General features: G+C 43.7%; 1 protein-coding gene across 1 annotated transcript in view; it reads right to left on the bottom strand.

Annotated features, from left to right (window-relative positions):
- Positions 1–4,791: 4,791 nt before the first annotated feature.
- Positions 4,792–25,426, bottom strand: part of LOC124041052 (tomoregulin-2-like) — a 170,898-nt gene continuing 150,263 nt past the window's right edge. The window contains exons 9-10 of the mRNA XM_046358221.1: positions 18,643–18,801; positions 4,792–5,176 (exon numbers count right to left, since the gene is read on the bottom strand). Of these exons, the coding sequence (XP_046214177.1) occupies positions 5,080–5,176; positions 18,643–18,801 (256 nt within the window). The 3' untranslated portion in view covers positions 4,792–5,079. The remainder of the gene's footprint in view (positions 5,177–18,642; positions 18,802–25,426) is intronic.

The following is a 25,426-nucleotide window of genomic DNA, read 5'->3' as shown; positions in this document are numbered from 1 at the left end:
CCAAGAAACAAAGAGATCTTCTGTTGAATCTGACAATTAATCTTGATGGATGTACAGTTGTCTCAAATAAAACGGTGGAGGACCTCAGCGTTACTCTGGACCCTGATCTCTCTTTTGACAAACATATCAAGACTGTTTCAAAGACAGCTTTTTTCCTTCTACATAACATTGAAAAATCAGAAACTTTCTGTCCAAAAATGATGCAGAAAAATGTATCCATGCTTTTGTTACTTCTAGGTTAAACAACTAGATAAAGCACTACATAAACTTCAGTTAGTGCTAGACACGGCTGCTAGAATCTTGACTAGAACAAAAAAATGTGATAATATTACTCCAGTGCTAGCCTCTACACTGGCTTCCTGTGGCAAGGGCTGATTTCATGGTTTTACTGCTAACCTACATGCACTTGCTCCTACCTATCTTTCTGATTTGGTCCTGCCGTACATACCTACACGTATGGTACGGTCACAAGACGCAGGCCTCCTTACTGTCCCTAGAATTTCTAAGCAAACAGCTGGAGGCAGGGCTTTCTCCTATAGAGCTCAATTTTTATGGAATGGTCTGCCTATCCATGTGAGAGACACAGACTCAGTCTCAGTCTCATCCTTTAATTCTTTATTGAAGACTCATATCTCTTCAGTGGGTCCTATGATTGAGTGTAGACTGGACCAGGAGTGTGAAGGTGAATGGAAATGAACCGCCCTTGCGGTTCCCCTCTCTCCACTGGGATTCTCTGCCTCTAACCCTATTACAGGGGCTGAGTGACTGGCTTACAGGGCTTTCCATTACGTCCCTAGGAGGGGTGCATCACCTGAGTGGGTTGAGTCACTGGCGTGATCTCCCTGTCCATGTTGCCCCTACCTCTGAGCTCTACAGACAATTCCTTCGACCTCATGGCTTGGTTTTTGCTCTGACATGCACTGTCAACTGTGGGACCTTATTTTGACAGTTGTGTGCCTTTCCAAATCTTTACACATTCTTAAAATATAGTGGTAATCTTAAATGGATTAAATGTCAGGAATTGTGAAAAACTGAGTTTAAATGTACTTGGCTAAGGTGTATGTAATCTTTCGACTTCAAATGTACATGATATGTAGCGTAGCCTAGTGGTTAGAGCGTTGGACTAGTAACCAGAAGGTTGCGAGTTCAAACCCCCGAGCTGACAAGGTACACATCTGTCTTTCTGCCCCTGAACAGGCAGTTAACCCACTGTTTGGGAACAGTGGGCCCTCATTGAAAATAAGAATATGTTCTTAGCTGACTTGCCTGGTTAAATAAATAAAGGTATTGGAACTGGCTAACCTAATGTTAGCTAGCTAACAAGCTGGAAATGAACCAACATTTTTTTTAAGTTGCTTTGAGTTACCTGGTTTTCTATATTGGCATATGCTAAATGAATTTTCAAATGAATGGGTTTATTGGTGTTAATATACACCAGTTATGTTATTTTGGACCACCAGGGTGCTGATGTAATGCTGCCTGTTGTTGTTGTGTTCATACTTTTTCACAACGTCAACAACAAATGTTCGACAACAATAGAACGTTCATGATGTCACTGAGACAACTGTCTACAGACATGTCGATAGACATAGTATAAACCAGCCTTTAGTCTTGAATCCTTTTGTTGTACACTGCAGCACTTACTCTGTTTTGCACATGGCCTTAATTGATGTAGTTCTGTCCTTGAGCTGTTCTTGTCTAATAATGTTCTGTATTATGTCATGTTTCATGTATTGTGTGGACCCCAGGAAGAGTAGCTGTTGCTTTGACAACAGCTAATGTGGATCCTAATAAAATACCAAATTCCAAAAATGTGCATCCTTAAAGAGATGGGTGGGGCTAAGGGGTGTGAACAATGCTGAATGGGTGTAGACAAAGAAGAGCTTTCCCTAGTATGTGTACCAAAACATTCAAGGGCCATTTTCTCAAAAGTGTGGTTACCAACTTATCAACTTTCAAAACAGAATAACTTTACAATTGTTCCTCAACTGTGGTGTATAATATACCATTTTCTACCTCTGAGTCTCTACTTTCATCCAATGTAAAAAAAAACACAATTTCAAATGTTGCTACATAAGACCGAATCGAGCTGGTCAATCACAATTTTGAAGGTAATGGGTTGATTCATTCAAGTATACGCTTTCAAGGTTGTTGTTTGTATTGATAAAAAGTCAGTGGAAGGGCACAATTTAATGAAACCACAGGAAGGATGCTGTTAGGAAAGTTGATGTTGTTCTTATACTCTCAGCTTCCCAACTGTCACCCTATATAGTGCACTTCTTTTGACCAGGGAGCAAAAGTTGTGACTATATAGGGAAAATGTACCATTTGAATACAGCCACTGTAGGTCTACCTGTGGGATGCTGGAGTTGGGTATGCATTGTTTTCAGCGGACCACCGGATTCTATGGCTTACTGGCTTCAGAATGAGATGGAATGGGATAAGGTGTGTGATTTTGGGGAGAGGGTTGTGTTTTCTTGCGTGTACATGTGTGTGTGCGCTCTGTCTCTGTCTAGACCGAAGTAATCACATGGGGTCATCTGGGAGATGAGGAGCCTGGGTGAAAGGGCCATTACCCACTCCAGACAACCCAGGACTAATCCCTATATATTACTTCAATTTGACAGAGGGTGCCTGCCTTCATCGCCTCCTTATAAGGGCTCCTCGAGTCATCACAAATTCATCCACTTTTGGTCTTTATAGCCTCACATGCATGCACGCACAGACACGCGCACACCCCTCTGATTTGTAAACTAGGGTCATGCAAATGGAGGCAAATGTTCAACGTAATGCCACATTTTAAATGCCAATACAGCAGAACATTATCAGAAATGGGTTATCAGACTAGTGATATAAAACACATCACTTTAAAAATCACACAATATAGCCCACAAGCAATTACTGACAGATTTTCACATGAAATGTATGTTGCATTCAAATCAATGACCACCATGACTAAAGCACTCTTCATTGTCCACATTCTGATTGTGCCTACCTCCAGCTGGTCAGGAAGATCAGATCACAATGAAATCACAATGCATTTTTAATTGTCTACACCTGTCTAAAAATATGGGCACAATCAGAATGTCTACAAGATCAGGGCAAAGGATGCATGTTAGCACAATATATGAATGGAGCTTTAAGGACTGAGAAAACATTTAAACAGAGATGGATGAGGAAGCGAGACATCCCACTCCCTCATCTGTTCTGTTTCAGTGGATGTCTATGAACTAAGTAGACTAGACCCAGCTGCTATCGCATTGTTGTCTATGGAGTCCCACCCCCTTAAGTAGACAGGAACTGACCCTTTTTTTCAATCGTAAGCAATCTGAGTGAACTATCTTAATTTATCCAGTCTTTGATTTAAAGGTAGTGTTTGATGGAACACTCATGTACCATGATAAATATTGAATTTCTCAGACATTTTCTCCCTCTCACAGAATCAGATTGTTAGGATTAACCACATCCTATGGGTAAATTGTTTCATTACACAACAATCATTGCAATCAGTCGTTTATGTAACCTGTGAAGAGGACAAACATCTAATTGAACACTTTTGACCTTCCTGAAGTGAAAACTAACAGCATAAATATGTTGGTGGAATCCTGGTCCCAGAATGATAACATTCCTATGGTGTATATCTGGGCAGACATGCAGACATTCTGAGTTTTCTGCTCCACCCTTACCCCCCGAGCTGGAAAAACGAGGGGAGAGTACAGGAAGATAGAGGATTCCACATGCTTGTCTGTGGGGTGAACTGGGAAGTGACCCCCCGCTGTCTCTGTGGAATTTGTGTAGAATCCTGCAGTCTGGTGGTGTAGCATTTGCGTGACCCTGACACTCATTCTGGTCAGATCAGCTTAACTTTTAACACAATAGAACCTGTTCAGTAAGACCACATCGAATATTTCTCCACCGTGGTGTGTACAATGAAAAATTATGCATTCGACAACTTGAACACAATATTAGACTTTTAAAATGACCTGTATGATATTTGAAATCTGTCAGCTGCGAATATATATAATGTGTGTGTATGTGTGTGTGTGATGCATAAAAAAGACATCACCTGCAATAGCTCATCAGGTACAGCTACTATAACTTAGCTACTCTAACTCAGTTTTCTTGTATAGGGTAGGCATATGGTAAAATAGTCCTCAAGGGCCAAAGTCCTACTGGGGCATGTTCAGGAATGCACAGCATTGTGGAATGTTCAGATATAAATAGGTTATGTAGAACAAACATGCCTCTCTGACATTCTGAATGAAGAGTCATCATGTCTTGTCAGCTGTAACACAAACTTCATCACATTTCTATCCACAATGTTCCACAATGTTGGAGTTCAGGTTTTCTTTTCTATCTGATAGTTAATTGATCAATTAATGTCACTGATTGCTGGGGAGGTTACCCACCAACCTACCCCACCGTTTCCTCTTGAGTGATGTTATCTCAACTGTAAATGTGAAAATGGACACCCAACAGCAATATTTTAAAGATGGGCCAAAGTTAGTTTCGTGATATAAATTATTTATTTACATTACAGAAAAAATACCCCACCAAGACAATGTAATAACTATTGGAAATAGATCAGTAATACATAACCAAATAGAGCTGTACTGTAGTACCATCGTTTCCTCTCCGGTGACCTATACCACAGGTGCAAGGCATCACGTGTAGCCCCCCTCCCCCTCCCAACCCCCCATTGCTTCTCCCCCTAAAAACAACCAACATCCCCCACGAACATCAGCTAACCCACTTCTATAGCCCCCCCCCCCCCCCCCCCCCACAACCCAACACACCGACACTGTATCTTCACCCCCAAAGCCCATTGTTCAATGCCTCATCATTGGTGTCGGGGCGAAGCGCTGGTCTCCAGAAGGATGAAGTTGCCCCTAGATGCTGATCTAAGGTCAGTTTTGCGGTAAGTCCCCCTCCCACTACCCAATCCTTTATAGTTCATTAAGGTTGGGATTGTAGGGAAGTACAAGAAGGGTGAAGCTGATCCTAGATCTGTGTCTATGGGGCAACTTGGACCAAGAGAGGAGCGGGTCTCAGGGTTGCCCCCATCACGAGGAGGCTCAGTCAGATGAGGCGGGTGGAGGCGCGCATGGTGTTCTCCGAGCTGTAGTGGGTGGCATTCTGCTTCTGCCGATTGACCCTGTTGCTCCGTGGGCACTTTCTGTCCAGACAGGAAGTGGAGTAGAGGAGAGAGAAAGGAGAGAAAGGAGAGAGAGAGAGACAGAGAGAGAGGAGAGGAGGTATAACAACGAGAGAGAGAGAGAGAGAGAGAGAGAGAGAGAGAGAGAGAGAGAGAGAGAGAGAGAGAGAGAGAGAGAGAGAGAGAGAGAGAGAGAGAGTGCTGTAAGCCATTTTGTTTTATGTTCATTATCCAAGGGTTTAATCCCAAAACACTGTTTTCTTTTCAAAATAAAGAAATATTTCTGATTTATTGACCCTCCGTTGTTTTTATCTTTGGTTTGCTCATATACTTGAAGGGAAATCAACAAGTCAAAAAGGGAACTAAGTAGGGAAAAGGGCATTTAATTCCTTTGAAAATAAAAAATATGATAGCCTTCATTGCCACCTAGTGGTGTGGTCAATGATATGCAAGTACATAGAGAAAAGTCAGCAAATACAAGCTAACAAAATACACTGAACAAAAATATGAATGCAGCATGTAAATTGTTGGTCTCGTGTTTCATAAGCTGAAATAAAAGATCCCAGACATTTTCCATATGCACAAAAAGCTTATGTCTACATTTTTTGGGGCACAAATTTGTTTACATCCCTGTATGTGAGCATTTCTCCTTTGCCAAGATAATCCATCTACCTGACATGTGTGGAATATCAAGAAGCTGATTAAACAGCACGATCAATACACAGGTGCACCTTGTGCTAGGGACAATAAAAGGCCACTCTGGAATGTGCAGTTTAGTCACACAACACAATGCCAAAGATGTCTCAAGTTTTGAGGGAGTGCGCAGTTGGCATGCTGACTGCAGGAATTTCCATCAGTTGCCAGAGAATTGAATGTTCATTTATCTACCATAAGCCACCTCCAACGTTGTTTTAGAGAACTTGGCAGTACATCCAACTGCCTCACAACCGCAGATCACGTGAATGGCGTCCTGTGGCTGAGTGGTTTGCTGATGTCAACGTTGTGAACAGAGTGACCCATGGTGGCGGTGGGGTTATGGTATGGAAAGGCATAAGCTGTGGAAAACTAACGCAATTGCATTTTATCGATGGCAATTTGAATACACAGAGATACCGTGACGAGATCCTAAGGCCCATTGTCGTGCCAGTCATCAACCGACATCGCCTCATGTTACAGCATCATAATGCATAATGCATAATTCTGATCCACGCCCCTACTTTTTTTAAAGGTATCTGTGACCAACAGATGTATATCTGTTATTCCCAGTCATGCGAAATTCTTAGATTAGGTCCAAATGAATTAATTTCAATTGAATGATTTCCTTATATAAACTGTAAGTCAGTAAAATCTTAGATATAGTTGCATGTTGGGCTTATATTTTTACCAGAGGGCACATGTTCAAACCTTTATGGCTCAGTTGGTAGAGCATGGCGCTTGAACCACCAGGGTTGTGGGTTCAATTCCTGCGGCCACCCATATGTAAAATGTATGCAAGCATGACTGTAAGTCGGCTTTGGATAAAAGCTTATGCTAAATAGCATATATAAATAAATACGTTTAAGTGGTAGAAATCCGCTAAATTAATCACTCAAATAGTTTCGATAAGAGTGTAAAGGACAATGATCAATATAATGAATTATATTACAACTCCTGTTGATCTTCTACTACTTTGATACATATAAAATGGTTGGTACATAAGTATAGAAAAGAGCTATTATGTTTGTATTCTAAATATTCTGTACCACATTGTATAATTTGCATCTCTGACACTGTAAAACCAATGTACCTAGGGATTAATTATGCAAACCATTAAAAACAGAATTCACTAATTAACAGAAATGAGATTAAGCAGCCTGGAATGTGGATATGGGGGGACTCCATTTCCATAATGAAGCACAAATTAGCCTATACACTTTGAACAAAAGGTGCTATAAATTAATGGTAATGTAGTATAGTACCTGAATGCAATATTTTAAAAATACATAGATTGGTCTTCGGCCTGTTCTTTTGAACACTTGGTATTTTTTGGTTTCCTTACCCTGTATGCAGTTTATTGACAACGCACGACAGCAATCCATGCTTTGCTTGGCACTGTTTCCACATGCAAATGCTTTAGCATTTGTGGCACAAATCGCATTCAAGTCATGGTTCAAATATTATATTTTTTTGTGCATCATGTCCAAATCATACGAACGTAACTACAATTAATTGTGAAGGTCAACAAAGTCACTTATAGATGTTTTGAACATGAGGCGTGAAAAATGCTAATATCGGTCCCATTACTTGAATGGGATTTGTGTCACAAATGCTAAAAAGTTAGCATGAGGAAACATTGCCAGGGAAAACAAAGCATTGATTTCAGTTATATCTGCTGTCAGTGTAAGGAAACCAATATATAATTTTGTAATTTGGGTGAACTATTCCTTTAAATTAAATGTGTGCATTTAGAGTAGTGGGGAAGTGTGAGGGCCTAATGTACTAATGTGAGCGAGTCGTAAAATGCATGCGTGACGTTTGCTACAGAAGCAATGTGAATTTGATTAAACTGCATTGAATTCAGAGATTTATTGGAAGATAAATTAAGGTGAAAGTAAACTGACTGGACACAACCTCATAACTGTGCCTTCTGTAATTAACTTTCACAGTCAGACTATCTCTCTCTCTCTCTCTCTCTCTCTCTCTCTCTCTCTCTCTCTCTCTCTCTCTCTCGGCACATTGCCTGTCTCCTCTTGAGAGCCAGGTCTGCCTATGGTGGCCTTTCTCAATACCAAGCCTTGCTCACTGAGTCTATACGTACTCAAAGTTTTCCTTAAATTTGGGTCAGTCACAGTGGTCAGGTATTCTGCCACTGTGTACTCTCTGTTAAGGGCCAAATAACATTTTAGTTTGCTCTGTTTTTTGTTAGTTCTTTCCAATGTGTCAAGTAATGATCTTTTTGTTTTCTCATGATTTGGTTGGGTCTAATTGTGTTGCAGTCTTGGGGCTCTGTGAGGTCTGTTTGTGTTTGTGAACAGAGCCCTAGGACCAGCTTGCTTAGGGGACTCTTCTTCTGCTCTTCATGCATTATTTGGTGTTTTACATTGCACACAGAGGATATTTTTGCAGAATTCTGCATGCAGTCTCAATTTAGTGTTTGTCTCATTTTGTGAATTCTTGGTTGGTGAGCGGACCCCAGACCTCACAACCATAAAGGGCAATGGGACGTGCAAGTTTAGTTTTTTGCCCTAACATTACACAGTTGATTCGATTAGCAAAGCTGGATGATTAGTTGATTATTTGAATCAGCTGTGTAGTGCTAGGGCGAAAAACAAAATGTTTACTCCTTGGGGTCCCGAGGACAGAGTTTGGGAAACCCTGCTCTTGGGCAATGGTGTCTAGATGGAATTTGTATTTGTGGTTCTGGCAAACATTTTTGGAACACCATTATTTTTGTCTTACTGAGATTTACTGTCGGTGCCCAGGTCTCACTGAATCTGTGCAGAAGATCTAGGTGCTGCTGTAGGCCCTCCTCGTTTGGGGACAGGAGCACCGGATCATCAGCAAACAGTAGACATATGACTTCGGATTCCAGTAGGGTGAGGCCGGGTGCTGCAGACTGTTCTAGTGCCCTCGTCAATTAGTTGATATTTACCTTGAAGAGGGTGGGACCTAAGCTGCATCCCTGTCTCACCCCACGGCCCTGTGAAAAGAAACGTGTATTTTTGGGGCAATTTTAACCCCACACTTGTTGTTTGTGTACATGGAATTTATAATGTCATATGATTTTCCCCCAACATCACTTTACATCAATTTGTATAGCAGACCCTAATGCCAAATTGAGTCAAACGCTTTTTTGAAATCAACAAAGCAGAAGAAGACTGTTTTGTTTTGGTTAGTTTGTTTGTCAAATAGGGTGTGTAGGGTGAATACGTGGTCTGTCGTACGGTAATTTGGAAAAAAGCCTTTTTAACATTTACTAAGTACATTGATTTCACTAAGGAAATGTACAGGTCTGCTGTTAATGATACAGTCAAATTTGTATCCAAAAATGAAATACTGCCCATATAGGACTAACAGTCCTTGGTTGCCAGAGCTAAGGATGATGTTAAAGAGTTTAAGTATAGCTAATTGTCTGTATATTTTATAATTTAATTGAGGATACCAACACCACATGCCTTTTTGGGTTGGAAGGTTTATATTTTGTCCTGTAGTTTATTCAATGTAATTGGAGAATCCAGTGGGTTCTGGTCTTTAATAATGTAGTTGATTCTAAGATTTGTATTTGATCATGTATTGGTTTTTGCTGTTTGTTCTTTGTTATAGGGCCAAAAAGATTGGAGAGGTGGTTTACCCATACCACTCCGTTCTGGATAGATAACTCTTCGTGTTATTGTTTGTTTACTGTTTTCCAATTTTCACAGAAGTGGTTAGTCAATTACATTGAGCTGATTTCTGATGTGCTGTACCTTCTTTTTCCATAGTGTATTTCTGTAGTTTTTTTGTGATTCACCATAGTGATGGCGCATGCTCAAGTTTTCTGTGTCTCTATGTTTTTGGTTGGATAGGTTTCTCAAATTCATTCTTAGGTTTTTGCATTATTTATCAAACCATTTGTCATTGTTATTAATTTTCTTTGGTTTTCTGTTTGACATTTTTTATTTGATAGGGAAGCTGAGAGGTTAAATATACTGTTTAGATTTTCTGCTGCCAAGTTTACACCTTCCCTATTACAGTATAACATTTTGTCCGGGAAGTCTAAAAGTGACTGTGGTTGGAGCGAGCGGTCGCATCCGCATTTCGCTCCGCAGGTAGTATAACTTTTTCATTACATTTCATTATAGTACAACGGTTTGATTTGTCTAATCTTAGCAATTTCTTCTTAGCTAGCTACATAGCCGTCTTTGTATCACAGATAATTGCGTAATTATCGTATTTCGTCGTCCTAACGTAGTCTTCACTGCTCTGCCCAGCAGCTAGCCAGCTAGCAAACGTCCACCGATTAGCAGCACTGTAGAAACTATTACACTCAACTGAACGACTTGATTAGTGTAGTGTTAGCTAGCTACATAGCTGTCTTTGCTGTCTTCGTATCCAAGATAATTGTGTAGTTTAGAGTGTGTAGACTTAGAGTGATTATCTTAATTTACCGAGGTTAGCTAGCCAGCTATTTGTCGTCCTTAACGTAGGAGACACTGCTAGCTACCCAACAGCTAGCCAACGTATACCGAATAGAACAACCCGGTTGCATTCCGCTTCACTCCACAGGTAGTATCACATTTTCATTTCATTTCATTACAGTACAACGGTTTGATTTGTTTGATCGTAGCTAGCTACATAGCTAGCTACATAGCCGTCTTTGTATCAAAGATAATTGTGTAGTCTAGAGCGATTTTCTAGGTTAGCTAGCCAGCTATTGTCGTTCTTTTAACGCAACATAACGTAATCAACACTGCTAGCTAGCCAGCTAGCCCCCGAATAGCAGCACTGTAGAAACTATTACACTCAACGGAACGACTTGATTAGTGTAGTGTCAACAACGCAGCCACTGCCAGCTAGCCTACAAAGTCAACAACGCAGCCACTGCCAGCTAGCCTACTTCAGCAGTACTGTATCATTTTAACCTGTTAGTCCTATAGGGGCAGTATTTCATTTTTGGATAAAAAGACGTGCCCGTTTTTAGCGCAATATTTTGTCACGAAAAGATGCTCGACTATGCTTGGAATTGATAGTTTTGGAAAGAAGACACTCTGACGTTTCCAGAACTGCAAAGATTTTCACTGTGAGTGCCTTAGAACAAAACCTACAGGCAAAACCAAGATGTTTGAGCGACCAGGAAATCAACAGGATTTCTGATGGCACGTTTTCCATGATCGCCTTATATGGCTGTGAATGCGACAGGAATGAACGGACACTTCCTATCGTTTCCCCAAGGTGTCTGCAGCATTGTGACGTATTTGTAGGCATATCATTGGAATATTGACCATAAGAGACTACATTTACCAGGGGTCCCGCACGGTGTCTGTGTGGAAATTGGTGCGCAAAAGTCAGGTACCAGTATTTTTCCATCCGAATCTGAGAACAATGCAGGCTTCCAGGAATGGCATTTCAATGAAGAGATATATGACAAAACACCTTGAGGATGGATTCAAACAACGTTTTCCATGTTTCAGTCGATATTATGGAGTTAATTCGGAAAAAAAGTTTGACGTGTAGGTGACTGAATTTTCGGTTAGTTTCGGTAGCCAAATGCATAGTAACAAAACGGAACGTTGTGTCCTACACAAGCATCTTTCAGGAAAAACTGGACATCTGCTATGTAACTGAGAGTCTCCTCATTGAAACATCTGAAGTTCTTCAAAGGTAAATTATTTTATTTGATCCCTTTGCTGGTTTTTGTGAATATGTTGCGTGCTAAATGCTAACGCTAAATGCTAAGCTAGCTATCACCACTCTTACACAAATTATTGATTTTCTCTGGTTCTAAAGCATATTTTGAAAATCTGAGACGACAGGATTGTTAAGAAAAGGATAAGCTTGAGGATAGGCATATTTATTTCATTTCATTTGCGATTTTTAGAAATCGCTAACGTTGCGTTATGGTAATGAGCTTGAGGCTATGATTACGCTACCGAATACGGTGTGGGTAGGACTAAGAGGTTAATCATTTTAGTCAATAAGATTCTTGCTACGTAAGCTTAACTTTCTGAACATTCGAGACGTGTAGTCCACTTGTCATTCCAATCTCCTTTGCATTAGCGTAGCCTCTTCTGTAGCCTGTCAACTATGTGTCTGTCTATCCCTGTTCTCTCCTCTCTGCACAGACCATACAAACGCTCCACACTGCGTGGCCGCGGCCACCCTAATCTGGTGGTCCCAGCGCGCAAGACCCACGTGGAGTTCCAGGTCTCCAGTAGCCTCTGGAACTGCCGATCTGCGGCCAACAAGGCAGAGTTCATCTCAGCCTATGCCTCCCTCCAGTCCCTCGACTTCTTGGCACTGACGGAAACATGGATCACCACAGATAACACTGCCACTCCTACTGCTCTCTCTTCGTCCGCCCACGTGTTCTTGCACACCCCGAGAGCTTCTGGTCAGCGGGGTGGTGGCACCGGGATCCTCATCTGTCCCAAGTGGTCATTCTCTCTTTCTCCCCTTACCCATCTGTCTATCGCCTCCTTTGAATTCCATGCTGTCACAGTTACCAGCCCTTTCAAGCTTAACATCCTTATCATTTATCGCCCTCCAGGTTCCCTTGGAGAGTTCATCAATGAGCTTGATGCCTTGATAAGCTCCTTTCCTGAGGACGGCTCACCTCTCACAGTTCTGGGCGACTTTAACCTCCCCACGTCTACCTTTGACTCATTCCTCTCTGCCTCCTTCTTTCCACTCCTCTCCTCTTTTGACCTCACCCTCTCACCTTCCCCCCCCCTACTCACAAGGCAGGCAATACGCTCGACCTCATCTTTACTAGATGCTGTTCTTCCACTAACCTCATTGCAACTCCCCTCCAAGTCTCCGACCACTACCTTGTATCCTTTTCCCTCTCGCTCTCATCCAACACTTCCCACACTGCCCCTACTCGGATGGTATCGCGCCGTCCCAACCTTCGCTCTCTCTCCCCCGCTACTCTCTCCTCTTCCATCCTATCATCTCTTCCCTCTGCTCAAACCTTCTCTAACCTATCTCCTGATTCTGCCTCCTCAACCCTCCTCTCCTCCCTTTCTGCATCCTTTGACTCTCTATGCCCCCTATCCTCCAGGCCGGCTCGGTCCTCCCCTCCCGCTCCGTGGCTCGACGACTCATTGCGAGCTCACAGAACAGGGCTCCGGGCAGCCGAGCGGAAATGGAGGAAAACTCGCCTCCCTGCGGACCTGGAATCCTTTCGCTCCCTCCTCTCTGCATTTTCTTGTTCTGTCTCTGCTGCTAAAGCCACTTTCTACCACTCTAAATTCCAAGCTTCTGCCTCTAACCCTAGGAAGCTCTTTGCCACCTTCTCCTCCCTCCTGAATCCTCCTCCCCCTCCCCCCCCTCCTCCCTCTCTGCAGATGACTTCGTCAACCATTTTGAAAAGAAGGTCGACGACATCCGATCCTCGTTTGCTAAGTCAAACGACACCGCTGGTTCTGCTCACACTGCCCTACCCTGTGCTCTGACCTCTTTCTCCCCTCTCTCTCCAGATGAAATCTCGCGTCTTGTGACGGCCGGCCGCCCAACAACCTGCCCGTTTGACCCTATCCCCTCCTCTCTTCTCCAGACCATTTCCGGAGACCTTCTCCCTTACCTCACCTCGCTCATCAACTCATCCCTGACCGCTGGCTACGTCCCTTCCATCTTCAAGAGAGCGAGAGTTGCACCCCTTCTGAAAAAACCTACACTCGATCCCTCCGATGTCAACAACTACAGACCAGTATCCCTTCTTTCTTTTCTCTCCAAAACTGTTGAAAGTGCCGTCCTTGGCCATCTCTCCCGCTATCTCTCTCAGAATGACCTTCTTGATCCAAATCAGTCAGGTTTCAAGACTAGTCATTCAACTGAGACTGCTCTTCTCTGTATCACGGAGGCGCTCCGCACCGCTAAAGCTAACTCTCTCTCCTCTGCTCTCATCCTTCTAGACCTATCGGCTGCCTTCGATACTGTGAACCATCAGATCCTCCTCTCCACCCACTCCGAGTTGGGCATCTCCGGCGCGGCCCACGCTTGGATTGCGTCCTACCTGACAGGTCGCTCCTACCAGGTAGCGTGGTGAGAATCTGTCTCCTCACCACGCGCTCTCACCACTGGTGTCCCCCAGGGCGCTGTTCTAGGCCCTCTCCTATTCTCGCTATACACCAAGTCACTTGGCTCTGTCATAACCTCACATGGTCTCTCCTATCATTGCTATGCAGACGACACACAATTAATCTTCTCCTTTCCCCCTTCTGATGAGCAGGTGGCGAATCGCATCTCTGCATGTCTGGCAGACATATCAGTGTGGATGACGGATCACCACCTCAAGCTGAACCTCGGTAAGACGGAGCTGCTCTTCCTCCCGGGGAAGGACTGCCCGTTCCATGATCTCGCCATCACGGTTGACAACTCCATTGTGTCCTCCTCCCAGAGCGCTAAGAACCTTGGCGTGATTCTGGACAACACCCTGTCGTTCTCAACTAACATCAAGGCGGTGGCCCGTTCCTGTAGGTTCATGCTCTACAACATCCGCAGAGTACGACCCTGCCTCACACAGGAAGCGGCGCAGGTCCTAATCCAGGCACTTGTCATCTCCCGTCTGGATTACTGCAACTCGCTGTTGGCTGAGCTCCCTGCCTGTGCCATTAAACCCCTACAACTCATCCAGAACGCCGCAGCCCGTCTGGTGTTCAACCGTCCCAAGTTCTCTCACGTCACGCCGCTCCTCCGCTCTCTCCACTGGCTTCCAGTCGAAGCTCGCACCCGCTACAAGACCATGGTGCTTGCCTACGGAGCTGTGAGGGGAACGGCACCTCAGTACCTCCAGGCTCTGATCAGGCCCTACACCCAAACAAGGGCACTGCGTTCATCCACCTCTGGCCTGCTCGCCTCCCTACCACTGAGGAAGTACAGTTCCCGCTCAGCCCAGTCAAAACTGTTCGCTGCTCTGGCCCCCCAATGGTGGAACAAACTCCCTCACGACGCCAGGACAGAGGAGTCAATCACCACCTTCCGGAGACACCTGAAACCCCACCTCTTTAAGGAATATCTAGGATAGGATAAGTATTCCTTCTCACCCCCCCCCTTTAAGATTTAGATGCACTATTGTAAGGTGACTGTTCCACTGGATGTCATAAGGTGAATGCACCAATTTGTAAGTCGCTCTGGATAAGAGCGTCTGCTAAATCACTTAAATGTAAATGTAAATGTGATTACATTTGTTGTTGTCTAAATGTTTTTTTGGTAGGTTTCCACACTACTTTCCTTCCATCTATTGCATTTCTTTACATTATTCAGTTCCTTTGGCATTGATGCCTCATAATTGAGTATTGTTCTGTTAAAGAAGACTGTGATTTTGCTGTGATCTGATAGGTGTGTCGGTGGGCTGACTGTGAATGCTCTGAGAGACTCTGGATTGAGGTCAGTGATGAAATAGTCTACAGAACTACTACCAAGAGATGAGCTATAGGTATATCTAACCATATGTACATACCCAGCGTGTGACAGAGATGCAGTAGTTGTGACCCGTTTCGGTTGGTTATATTGTCGTAGTTGTGCCTAAGGCGGCATATGGGGGAGGGAATGCTGTCACCTCCAATTAGATGTTTGTCCCCCTGTGTGCTGAGGGTGTCCGGTTCTTGTCCAGCTCTGGAATTAGGTTGCCACAGATTAGTACTTGTCCCTGGGTCTGGAAATGATTGATTTCCCCCTCCAGGATGGAGAAGCTGTCTTCATTAAAGTATGGGGATTCTAGTGGGGGGATATAGGTAGCACACAGGAGGACATTTTATCGACATAACCCGAAAGCCCGCTCAGCAAGGAAGAAGCCACTGCTCCAAAACCACCATAAAAAAGCCAGACTATGGTTTGCAACTACACATGGGGACAAAGATCGTACTTTTTCGAGAAATGTCCTCTGGTCAGATGAAACAAAAATAGAACTGTTTGGCCATAATGACCATCGTTATGTTTGGAGGAAAAAGGGGAGGATTGCAAGCCAAAGAACACCATCCTAACCGTGATGCACGGGGGTGGCAGCATCATGTTGTGGGGGTGCTTTACTGCAGGAAGGACTGGTGCACTTAACAAAATAGAGGGAGAAAAATTTGGTGGATATATTAAAGCAACATCTCAAGACGTCAGTCAGGAAGTTAAAGCTTGGTCGCAAATGGGTCCTCCAAATGGACAATGACCCCAAGCATACTTCCAAAGTTGTGGCAAAATCGCTTAAGGACAACAAAGTCAAGGTATTGGAGTGGCCATCACAAAGCCCTGACCTCAATCTTATAGAAAATCTGTAGGCAGAACTGAAAAAGCGTGTGCGAGCAAAGAAGCCAACAAACCTGACTCAGTTACACCAGCTCTGTCAGGAGGAATGGGCCAAAATTCACTCAACTTATTGTGGGAAGCTTGTGGAAGGCTACCCGAAACGTTTGACCTAAGTTAAACAATTGAAAGGCAATGCTACCAAATACTAATTGAGTGTATGTAAACTTCTGACCCACTGGGAATGTGAAAGAAATAGAAGTTGAAGTAAATCATTCTCTTTGCCATTTCACATTCTTAAAATAAAGTGCCGATCCTAACTGACTTAAGACGGAGAATTTTTACTAGGATTACATTTCAAGAAATGTGAAAAACTGAGTTTAAATGTATTTGGCTAAGGTGTATGTAAACTTCCGACTGTGTGTCCTCAGTGGGTGTGGGGGTGTTGTCAGTTGGGCTATCAAGATGGCTGACAGGGGGGGTGCTCAGAGTGGGTGGGATCTCCTGGGCTTGGGGTTCTTCATTTGTCTGTCGTGCTGTGATGTCGAGGCTATGGTCAGGGTCTGAGGTGGGCTGTTCTGCTGGCTTCTCCTCGAGCACTTTCACCTTCTCCTCTAGTGCTCTGTTCTTCTCCTGCTCCTTCTCCTATTGATGTTGTCTCACCACCTCCAGCTCTCCAGGTCTGGTTGAGGGGGTGTTTTTGAGCTGGCATATTTGTTGTGCTGACTGGAGTGCTGTGCCAGCTCCACCTGCCTTACCTCCAGCTGGGTGAATGTATCCTTCATTTCAATGAGGTAGTAGTTCTCTGTGCTGGGAGGTTGACTTTCTGATTGGGATTGCTTGTCTGTGGGGTTGTATAATGAACAGGTCTGGTCTGACACACTCGGACCTGGGGTATCTTTCTACAGAGAGAGCTTATCCTGCTAAGCTATCTCTTTGATTGTGAGAAAGTCCAGCTGAAACTGTTTGGGGTTGCCCTGTACCATTACTGTTCCAGACTTGAACAGGTTGACATTGGCTGACTCAGAGTCCTCGTTGTCTAATATCCTGAGAGTCCACCCATCGATAACACCACCCCCTCTTAACAGAGGGGTAGTGTGTTAACATAGCATTGTGCCATGCCAAGGGATGGTCTGTGTGGAAGATTAAGTTGCTTATGTTCCCATTTTTATAATAGTATCAAAAAGTGTCTCTTGTTTTTCTATAAGGAGCTTCTTTTTGTACTCTTTTTGTGCCTAATAATTTTTTACATCCAGAGGGCACTGTATTGTAATGACCTCTGAACATCAGGAAGGGGCTTCAAAGGCAGGGTAGGCTGTGAAACTCTCCTGCCATTGTTAGGCTCAAGGGCTTTGACACCTCTCATTTCACACCTCAGTGCTAATTGAAATTGCAGTCAGATTCGTTCTGTCCTAGCAAGCTTGGTAGCCTTAACTTAGCATTCAGTCCTTATAAAGTAAAATATATCATTGTAATGTATTTTCTTCTTGACTTTAAACGTGGCTTCAGACTAAACATTACTTACTCAGTTCCAGGATGGATGGTGTTTTCAGGTTTATGTTGTTTGTTTGCCAGAGCATTTGCTGTAAAGCTTAGAAATCTTTGGTAGTAGGAATCCTTCCAGGTAATTTTGTCCAAAATCGGGGTTGTAGGTTTGCAGTTTTGATTCGGAGTGAAACTTTAAAAAAATCCAAGTTGATCTAACTCTAAATCTATCTTTTTGAAAAAACATGCTGAAAAATGCGGGAGCTCATCTCTCGCTCTCTCTCTCTGTCCCTCTTTCTCCCTGTCGTCTTGATTTCTCTCTCTCTGTCTCTCTCTCGTTTCATCTTGGTTATAGCTTTTTAAAAACTTTATTAAATGTCATGTCTTGCATAGGTCAAGATGACCTTTCCACGTTGCCTCCGCAGCACCAGAACGTAACCCCCTATGATGCACTACCTCTCATCATGACATCCCCAATGTGGAAAATGGATCTCTGTTTGTGTATGTAGTCCTCTGTAGAAGTGCGTGTGAACGCACACACAGTGCCTTCAGAAAGTTTTCACACCCCTTGACTTTTTACACATTTTGTTGTGTTACTGCCTGAATTTAAAATTGATTAAATTCAGATTTTCAGTCACTGGCCACACAATACCCCATAATGTCAAAGTGGAATTATGTTTTTCAAACATGCGGACTAAAACCTCCCTTTGTCTGTGTTAATCTCTGCACGCTCAACCCAACACCTCACGGTTAACCACAGTGTGTATGCACAGCATGTGAGAGTTTACACATATGGTTGCGTAATGTAGTGGTTCTCAACCCCCAATCTAATTTTGCCCTGCCCAATGTACCCCCTTGTGTGAACCTGATCATTAGGCCAATGTTCTTGTGGGTCTTTCCAAGTACCACCTGTGGCTAGCCTAGGTACCCCAAGGGTACAACCTTAGGTTGAGAAGCACTGGCATAATGCATATGCTTGCTCACACAAGTTTGTGTATGTGTGTGTGATTGCACAATGTGTATGTGTACTTGTATGCGTGTACCTGCATGTGTGTACTGTGTGTGTATACATGTTTGTGTGTGTGTCCTACCTGGTAATACAGAGCACCACCACACAGATGATGGCCACCTGCAGAGCTCCGATGATGGAGGCGATGAGGACGTAGCGCAGCTTGCCAGAGCCGGGGACCACGTAGAGCACATTGTACTCCTTAGTTTCACACTGGGGCCCGCTGAAGCCTGAGTGACAGCTGACAGACACTCACACACACAAACAAACAAACAAACAAACACACACACACAAATAAGCACATACACAAAGGTTGATGTTAGTTTGTGTACATGATACATGTGTGGTGTTTGTGTTTGCATTTGAGGTCACCACAGTGTACAGGCTAACGTGTGTCTTTAAATTAGTGCTTGAAGTAACTGTACGCGTGCATTATATCTGAATGCGGTAGTTGTGAGTATGGGTGTTGTATTTTAATCAGTATGTCCATCTCTCCAAATCTCTCTCTCTTTCTCTGGGGAGGTTGTTATCCACCAACACCTGCATCCCCCTGCTCTGTACACACACACACACACACACACACACACACACACACACACACACACACACACACACACACACACACACACACACACACACACACACACACACACACACACACACACACACACACACACACACACACACACACACACACACACACACACACACACACACACACACACACACACTTCTCAGTGGGCATTTCTCAGTGGGACACATGAGGGTGAGCGAAAGTCAGACTACTCTTTTATCCCCTCAACCTTAGCTATTTCTCTCTCGCTCCTTCTCTTATATCTTCTCTCTCTCACCTCTCTTCACTCGCTCCCTTCTATTTCCACCTCTCCTTTACTCAACCTTACCATCTCCCTCCCACTCCCTTTTCTCTTTCCTCACATATCTTTCATCATGATGCAGTGGACAGGTGTACTGAGAGAAAACTCTGTCCGCTCACAGTTATTTCAATGGAGAAGGATGAAGTGGTCCGTAGACACTGATATAAGATCAGTTTGGCAATTGTCTCCTTAATGGTTAAGATTAGGAATTGTCATTTGGATAAACTGATTCTCGATCAGAGGTAAAAGATCAACTTCTACCTCAAACCTTGAACAGGGGCTATATTTATCAAATATCTCAAAGTAGAAGTGCTGATCGAGAAACTGATCCTAAATCAACACTCCCATTCATCAAAACACTACCTCCTCCATACAGCTGGTGGTGCCAGAGACCTTCCCCTATTTTTCCCATTCAACTATCACCACTATTCACTATGCAGGGCATGTAGGCTTGAAGAGCTAGGGGGTAGAGCCATGTTTCTGTGAGGGGAGAGATGAGAAGAGGCTAAAGCCCTGTGGCTGTGACCGAAGCACAATCCCACTGACCCCACAGGTTAATGGGCTTGGCCTGGCCATGGGCCTATTACTCACCCAGAGGGCTGGACGGGGCACAGGTGATCAGGGGTGCATGTATGTGGGGAGGAGAGTTGCACCCCTTCTGAAAAAACCTACACTCGATCCCTCCGATGTCAACAACTACAGACCAGTATCCCTTCTTTCTTTTCTCTCCAAAACTCTTGAACGTGCCGTCCTTGGTCAGCTCTCCCGCTATCTCTCTCAGAATGACCTTCTTGATCCAAATCAGTCAGGTTTCAAGACTAGTCATTCAACTGAGACTGCTCTTCTCTGTATCACGGAGGCGCTCCGCACCGCTAAAGCTAACTCTCTCTCCTCTGCTCTCATCCTTCTAGACCTATCTGTTGCCTTCGATACTGTGAACCATCAGATCCTCCTCTCCACCCTCTCCGAGTTGGGCATCTCCGGCGCGGCCCACGCTTGGATTGCATCCTACCTGACAGGTCGCTCCTACCAGGTGGCGTGGCGAGAATCTGTCTCCTCACCACGCGCTCTCACCACTGGTGTCCCACAGGGCTCTGTTCTAGGCCCTCTCCTATTCTCGCTATACACCAAGTCACTTGGCTCTGTCATAACCTCACATGGTCTCTCCTATCATTGCTATGCAGACGACACACAATTAATCTTCTCCTTTCCCCCTTCTGATGACCAGGTGGCGAATCGCATCTCTGCATGTCTGGCAGACATATCAGTGTGGATGACGGATCACCACCTCAAGCTGAACTTCGGCAAGACGGAGCTGCTCTTCCTCCCGGGGAAGGACTGCCCGTTCCATGATCTCGCCATCACGGTTGACAACTCCATTGTGTCCTCCTCCCAGAGCGCTAAGAACCTTGGCGTGATCCTGGACAACACCCTGTCGTTCTCAACTAACATCAAGGCGGTGGCCCGTTCCTGTAGGTTCATGCTCTACAACATCCGCAGAGTACGACCCTGCCTCACACAGGAAGCGGCGCAGGTCCTAATCCAGGCACTTGTCATCTCCCGTCTGGATTACTGCAACTCGCTGTTGGCTGGGCTCCCTGCCTGTGCCATTAAACCCCTACAACTCATCCAGAACGCCGCAGCCCGTCTAGTGTTCAACCTTCCCAAGTTCTCTCACGTCACCCCGCTCCTTCGCTCTCTCCACTGGCTTCCAGTTGAAGCTCGCATCCGCTACAAGACCATGGTGCTTGCCTACGGAGCTGTGAGGGGAACGGCACCTCAGTACCTCCAGGCTCTGATCAGGCCCTACACCCAAATAAGGGCACTGCGTTCATCCACCTCTGGCCTGCACGCCTCCCTACCACTGAGGAAGTACAGTTCCCGCTCAGCCCAGTCAAAACTGTTCGCTGCTCTGGCTCCCCAATGGTGGAACAAACTCCCTCACGACGCCAGGACAGCGGAGTCAATCACCACCTTCCGGAGACACCTGAAACCCCACCTCTTTAAGGAATACATAGGATAGGATAAAGTAATCCTTCTCACCCCCCCCCCCTTAAAATATGTAGATGCACTATTGTAAAGTGGCTGTTCCACTGGATGTCATAAGGTGAATGCACCAATTTGTAAGTCGCTCTGGATAAGAGCGTCTGCTAAATGACTTAAATGTAAAATGTAAATGTCTTAAATGGGAGGGAGGGGAGTTTCTGTGTGGGTTAGTAATTATAGGTATATGTCTTGTGTGTGTATGTGTCAGCATGTGTGTGTGTGTGTGTGTGTGTGTAGGTGGGGGGGGGGGGGGGTTGTGTGTGTGTCACTATCAGTGTTGGGTATAATGCATTACAAAGTAATACGTTACACGGACAATATGACATTTTGCGGTAATTAGTAATATAACATAATTTTATATCATAATAATATATAATAATATTGTAGTTACTGATGAAAGATAGGCCATCGTTACTTCGTTACTTTTGTTATCATTCCCTCCCTATTACAGATTCTAATATTTTTGTCCTGAGTCTGAAGTCCTCTCACCAAGTTCCTGTTTACGCACACACTACTACTAACTGCTTTAGTCAGGGAGATGAAACATGTCAGAAGCGTCTAAACATTGAGTTTCTCAGCTTGGAAGTAGTATTAGTAAATAAAGGTTAAATAAAAAATGTAATAAAATGTACTCCCATTACTTTGATTTGGAACGAGAACAAAATGACGAGAATAACTGTAAAATGTAAGCTGTGTCCAGGCAATAAACACCTCTCCACTGCTAGAAATACAAATTCCAATCTCTTGAAGCACCTGCAAAAGCAACATGTCAACACAAAACTCATGGAGAAAGAGCCCCGAGGCCTGACTACTGCTGCTAAAGATGACTGTAGGCCTACCTCATCGGAAAACAACCTAGGCTACATTTTAATCGTTCAGGAAGACAGCCTGTAATCCAGGGAGAGCTGAACAAGCTTGTGGCTGGGTATGTAGTGGAGGAAACGCTGCCCTTATCCACGGTAATGTAATGCAACGTTGACATTGTTTACATTGGGTGGGGATTCACAACACTTTGGGATGTAACGCAAAAGTAATATAACAAATAATATATCTAATTACAAGTAAATAAAGAAGTTGAAAGTAGTAACGAGTAATAGGTATTGTAGATGATTGTATTGATGCTGATTGGTTGATAGAAGGGAGTTTATTTATTTTATTTATTTGTATTTAGCCTTTATTTTATCAGGGAATTATACTGAGACCAAGGTCTCTTTCTCAGGTGAACCTTGAATTACATAAAGGACAGAAAATACCCACATCAAAATGCAAGCTTTGCAGGCGCCCGGCCCGCCATAAGGTGTCGCTAGAGCGTGATGAGCCATGTAAAGCCCCCCCCCCCGGCCAAACCCTCACCTAACCCGAAAGACACGTGGTCAATTGTGTGCTGCCCTATGGGTCTCCTGGTCACGGCCGGTTGTGACACAGCCTGGGTTCGAACCCCAATGTGCTTTTTAAAAGACTGCTTTTCATCTATTCAGATGCCCAGATATTTGTAAGCAGGGACACAATCAATACCGACCAAAGAACATAATTAAATCATCAGTTATTTTTATGCACTCTAGAGAACAAAATATACTTAGTTTTACCTGTATTCAATACAAATTTCAGGTCAATAAAGTTTTTCTGTAATACAATGAAGGTAACCGTGGGGCAATAGCATACACAACAGTACCTTGCATATAAATGCAGGTTACAGTTTTTTACAGACAATTCGATTTGTCAATGTAAATAGTAACAAGCATAGGACGCAAAACTGACCGCTGCAGGACGGACACCTTTCTTAATATCCAGGAAACATGATTTAACAACATCAGTACATACACATTGAGTTCTATCTGTCAAGTAATTTTTAAACCATTTACATGCAGCCTAGACCACTTGAGGAAAGGCTCTGAATTAGTAATGAGTGATCAACAGTATCGAAAGTCTTTGACAGGTCAATGAAGAGGGCAGCACAATATAGCCTTTTATCCATACAGTTAATTACATAATTTATAACTAGGAATGCAGCAGTGAGTCCTATGACCTGGACTAAAACCAGACTGATGTACATTTAGAATACATACATAGGGCCACCAGCTTTGTCAAGGGGGGTACAAGGGCCGCCTTCCAAACCTTGGGGATAGTGCCAGATGTAACCGTAAAAAATATGGGTTAATGATTCAGCAATCAGGGGGGCAGAGAGGTGCAGCAAAAATGGATAAAGCATATCAGCCCCAGTGGATTTTCTTTACATATAGGCATCTAGCACATCACAGATAGTAAATTGTTCAAATTAAAACAAAGATTCACTAGAAGATGACGGGTTAACCGTCGAGTCAGCTAGAGGCTGGCAGAGGGAAGAGCAGTCGATTGACTAACCAGGGTCAATTAAACCACTGTTTTCCTCAAATAAAAAGCCTGCCGAGATAAAATTATTATTAAAAGCATCACTTATTCCATTATTCTCAGTTATGATGCCAGAGTCAGACAGAACTTGCTTTGCCAGGGGAAGAAGAGAAATGTGTCCGCTTCACTGCATTTACTGTTTTCCAAAATCTAGAAGGATCACCAGCAGAGTCATAGATAGAGCTTAAAAATGAGCTTGATTTAGCTTTCTTAATACATCTGTTTCTCAATTGTCTGAAAGATCGCCAGTCCACTACAGTCAGTTTTCCTTGTTTTGGCCCAGGCCTGATTTCCCATCTGAATGAGCTCAGATAGCTCAAAAGAAAACCAAGGGTTAGATCTATCTTTCACTCTGAATTGTTTAAAAGGAGCGTGTTTATCTGCCAGAGAAATATATATGGAGGAGAAATGTTCTAGAGCCAACTCAAGATCAAGAATACAGGAGATAGTGGCTAAAATCAGAGTGGAACATGTCATGTAGAAACCCTTGAGGAGAAAACTTTTTAAAATGTCTCTTCTTAACTTAATTAAACAAGGATGAGTATTTCTGCTGTTTCATATCTCTAATACATACTATGTGACAAGGATCACTGAGATATATGCTAACACTCCACTAGAGAAATATTGATGAGGGTTATTAGCAGTGGTGTAAAATAAGTAAAAAACTTTAACCCTCCTGTCGTGTTCGTTTCATGTTTTTTAATTTTGTGTTCCCGGTCCAAAATGACCGCCCCATTATAGCTGATTATAAATCCATAATAATATACATATTATCACCTAATGTTGTGTTAGATCTTTTTATCAACTTAAGTTCTTGTGAATATTACAAGTTTTGAACTTCCATTTGCTATTTATGGCCTGTAGGCCTCATTGACCTGAGCTCATACAACACATCTTTGAGTTAAAAAAAAGCATAATGTATGGATTATTTTGACTCATGTATGGATTATTTTGACAAATACTCAGATGAAACATATTGTGTTATTTATCACAGACTACTTGTGTCAAAGTTTAACAAGGACTCTCCTCACCAGTGTCATGATCAAAGATATGATTAAGAGCCTCACATACAGTATATAGTTTGTTCATTGTGCTGCCACAGAATGAATTGTAAGCAAAGCCTTAAAAAAGCTTTATATACCAGAGCTGCGAGAAAAGTTCTATATATTATTGAAACAATGTTGCGATTGTTTGTGAGAATGCCAACAGGTGTGGTTCCGGTGGGGGAACGATTCTATTGAGGAAAGGTTCCCCTGGGGGTTGCCATGGAAGCCAAGAAGGGTAGTGAGGTGTGTGTGTGTATGTGTGTGTGTGTGTGTCTGTGTGTGTGTGTGCGTGTGTGTGTGCGTGCGTGCGTGCGTGTGTGTGTGTGTGTGTGTGTGTGTGTGTGTGTGTGTGTGTGTGTGTGTGTGTGTGTGTGTGTGTGTGTGTGTGTGTGTGTGTGTGTGTGCGTGCGTGCGTGTGTGTGTGTGTGTGCGTGTGTGTGTGCGTGTGTGCGTGTGTGTGTGGTCAAACACACATGCATGTGGGGATGTCAGGATCTGGGAGAGGAAGTGT

Source organism: Oncorhynchus gorbuscha, linkage group LG01, assembly GCF_021184085.1.
Source record: "Oncorhynchus gorbuscha isolate QuinsamMale2020 ecotype Even-year linkage group LG01, OgorEven_v1.0, whole genome shotgun sequence".
Lineage (NCBI taxonomy): Eukaryota > Metazoa > Chordata > Actinopteri > Salmoniformes > Salmonidae > Oncorhynchus > Oncorhynchus gorbuscha.
This window is presented reverse-complemented; position numbering and strand designations above follow the sequence as displayed.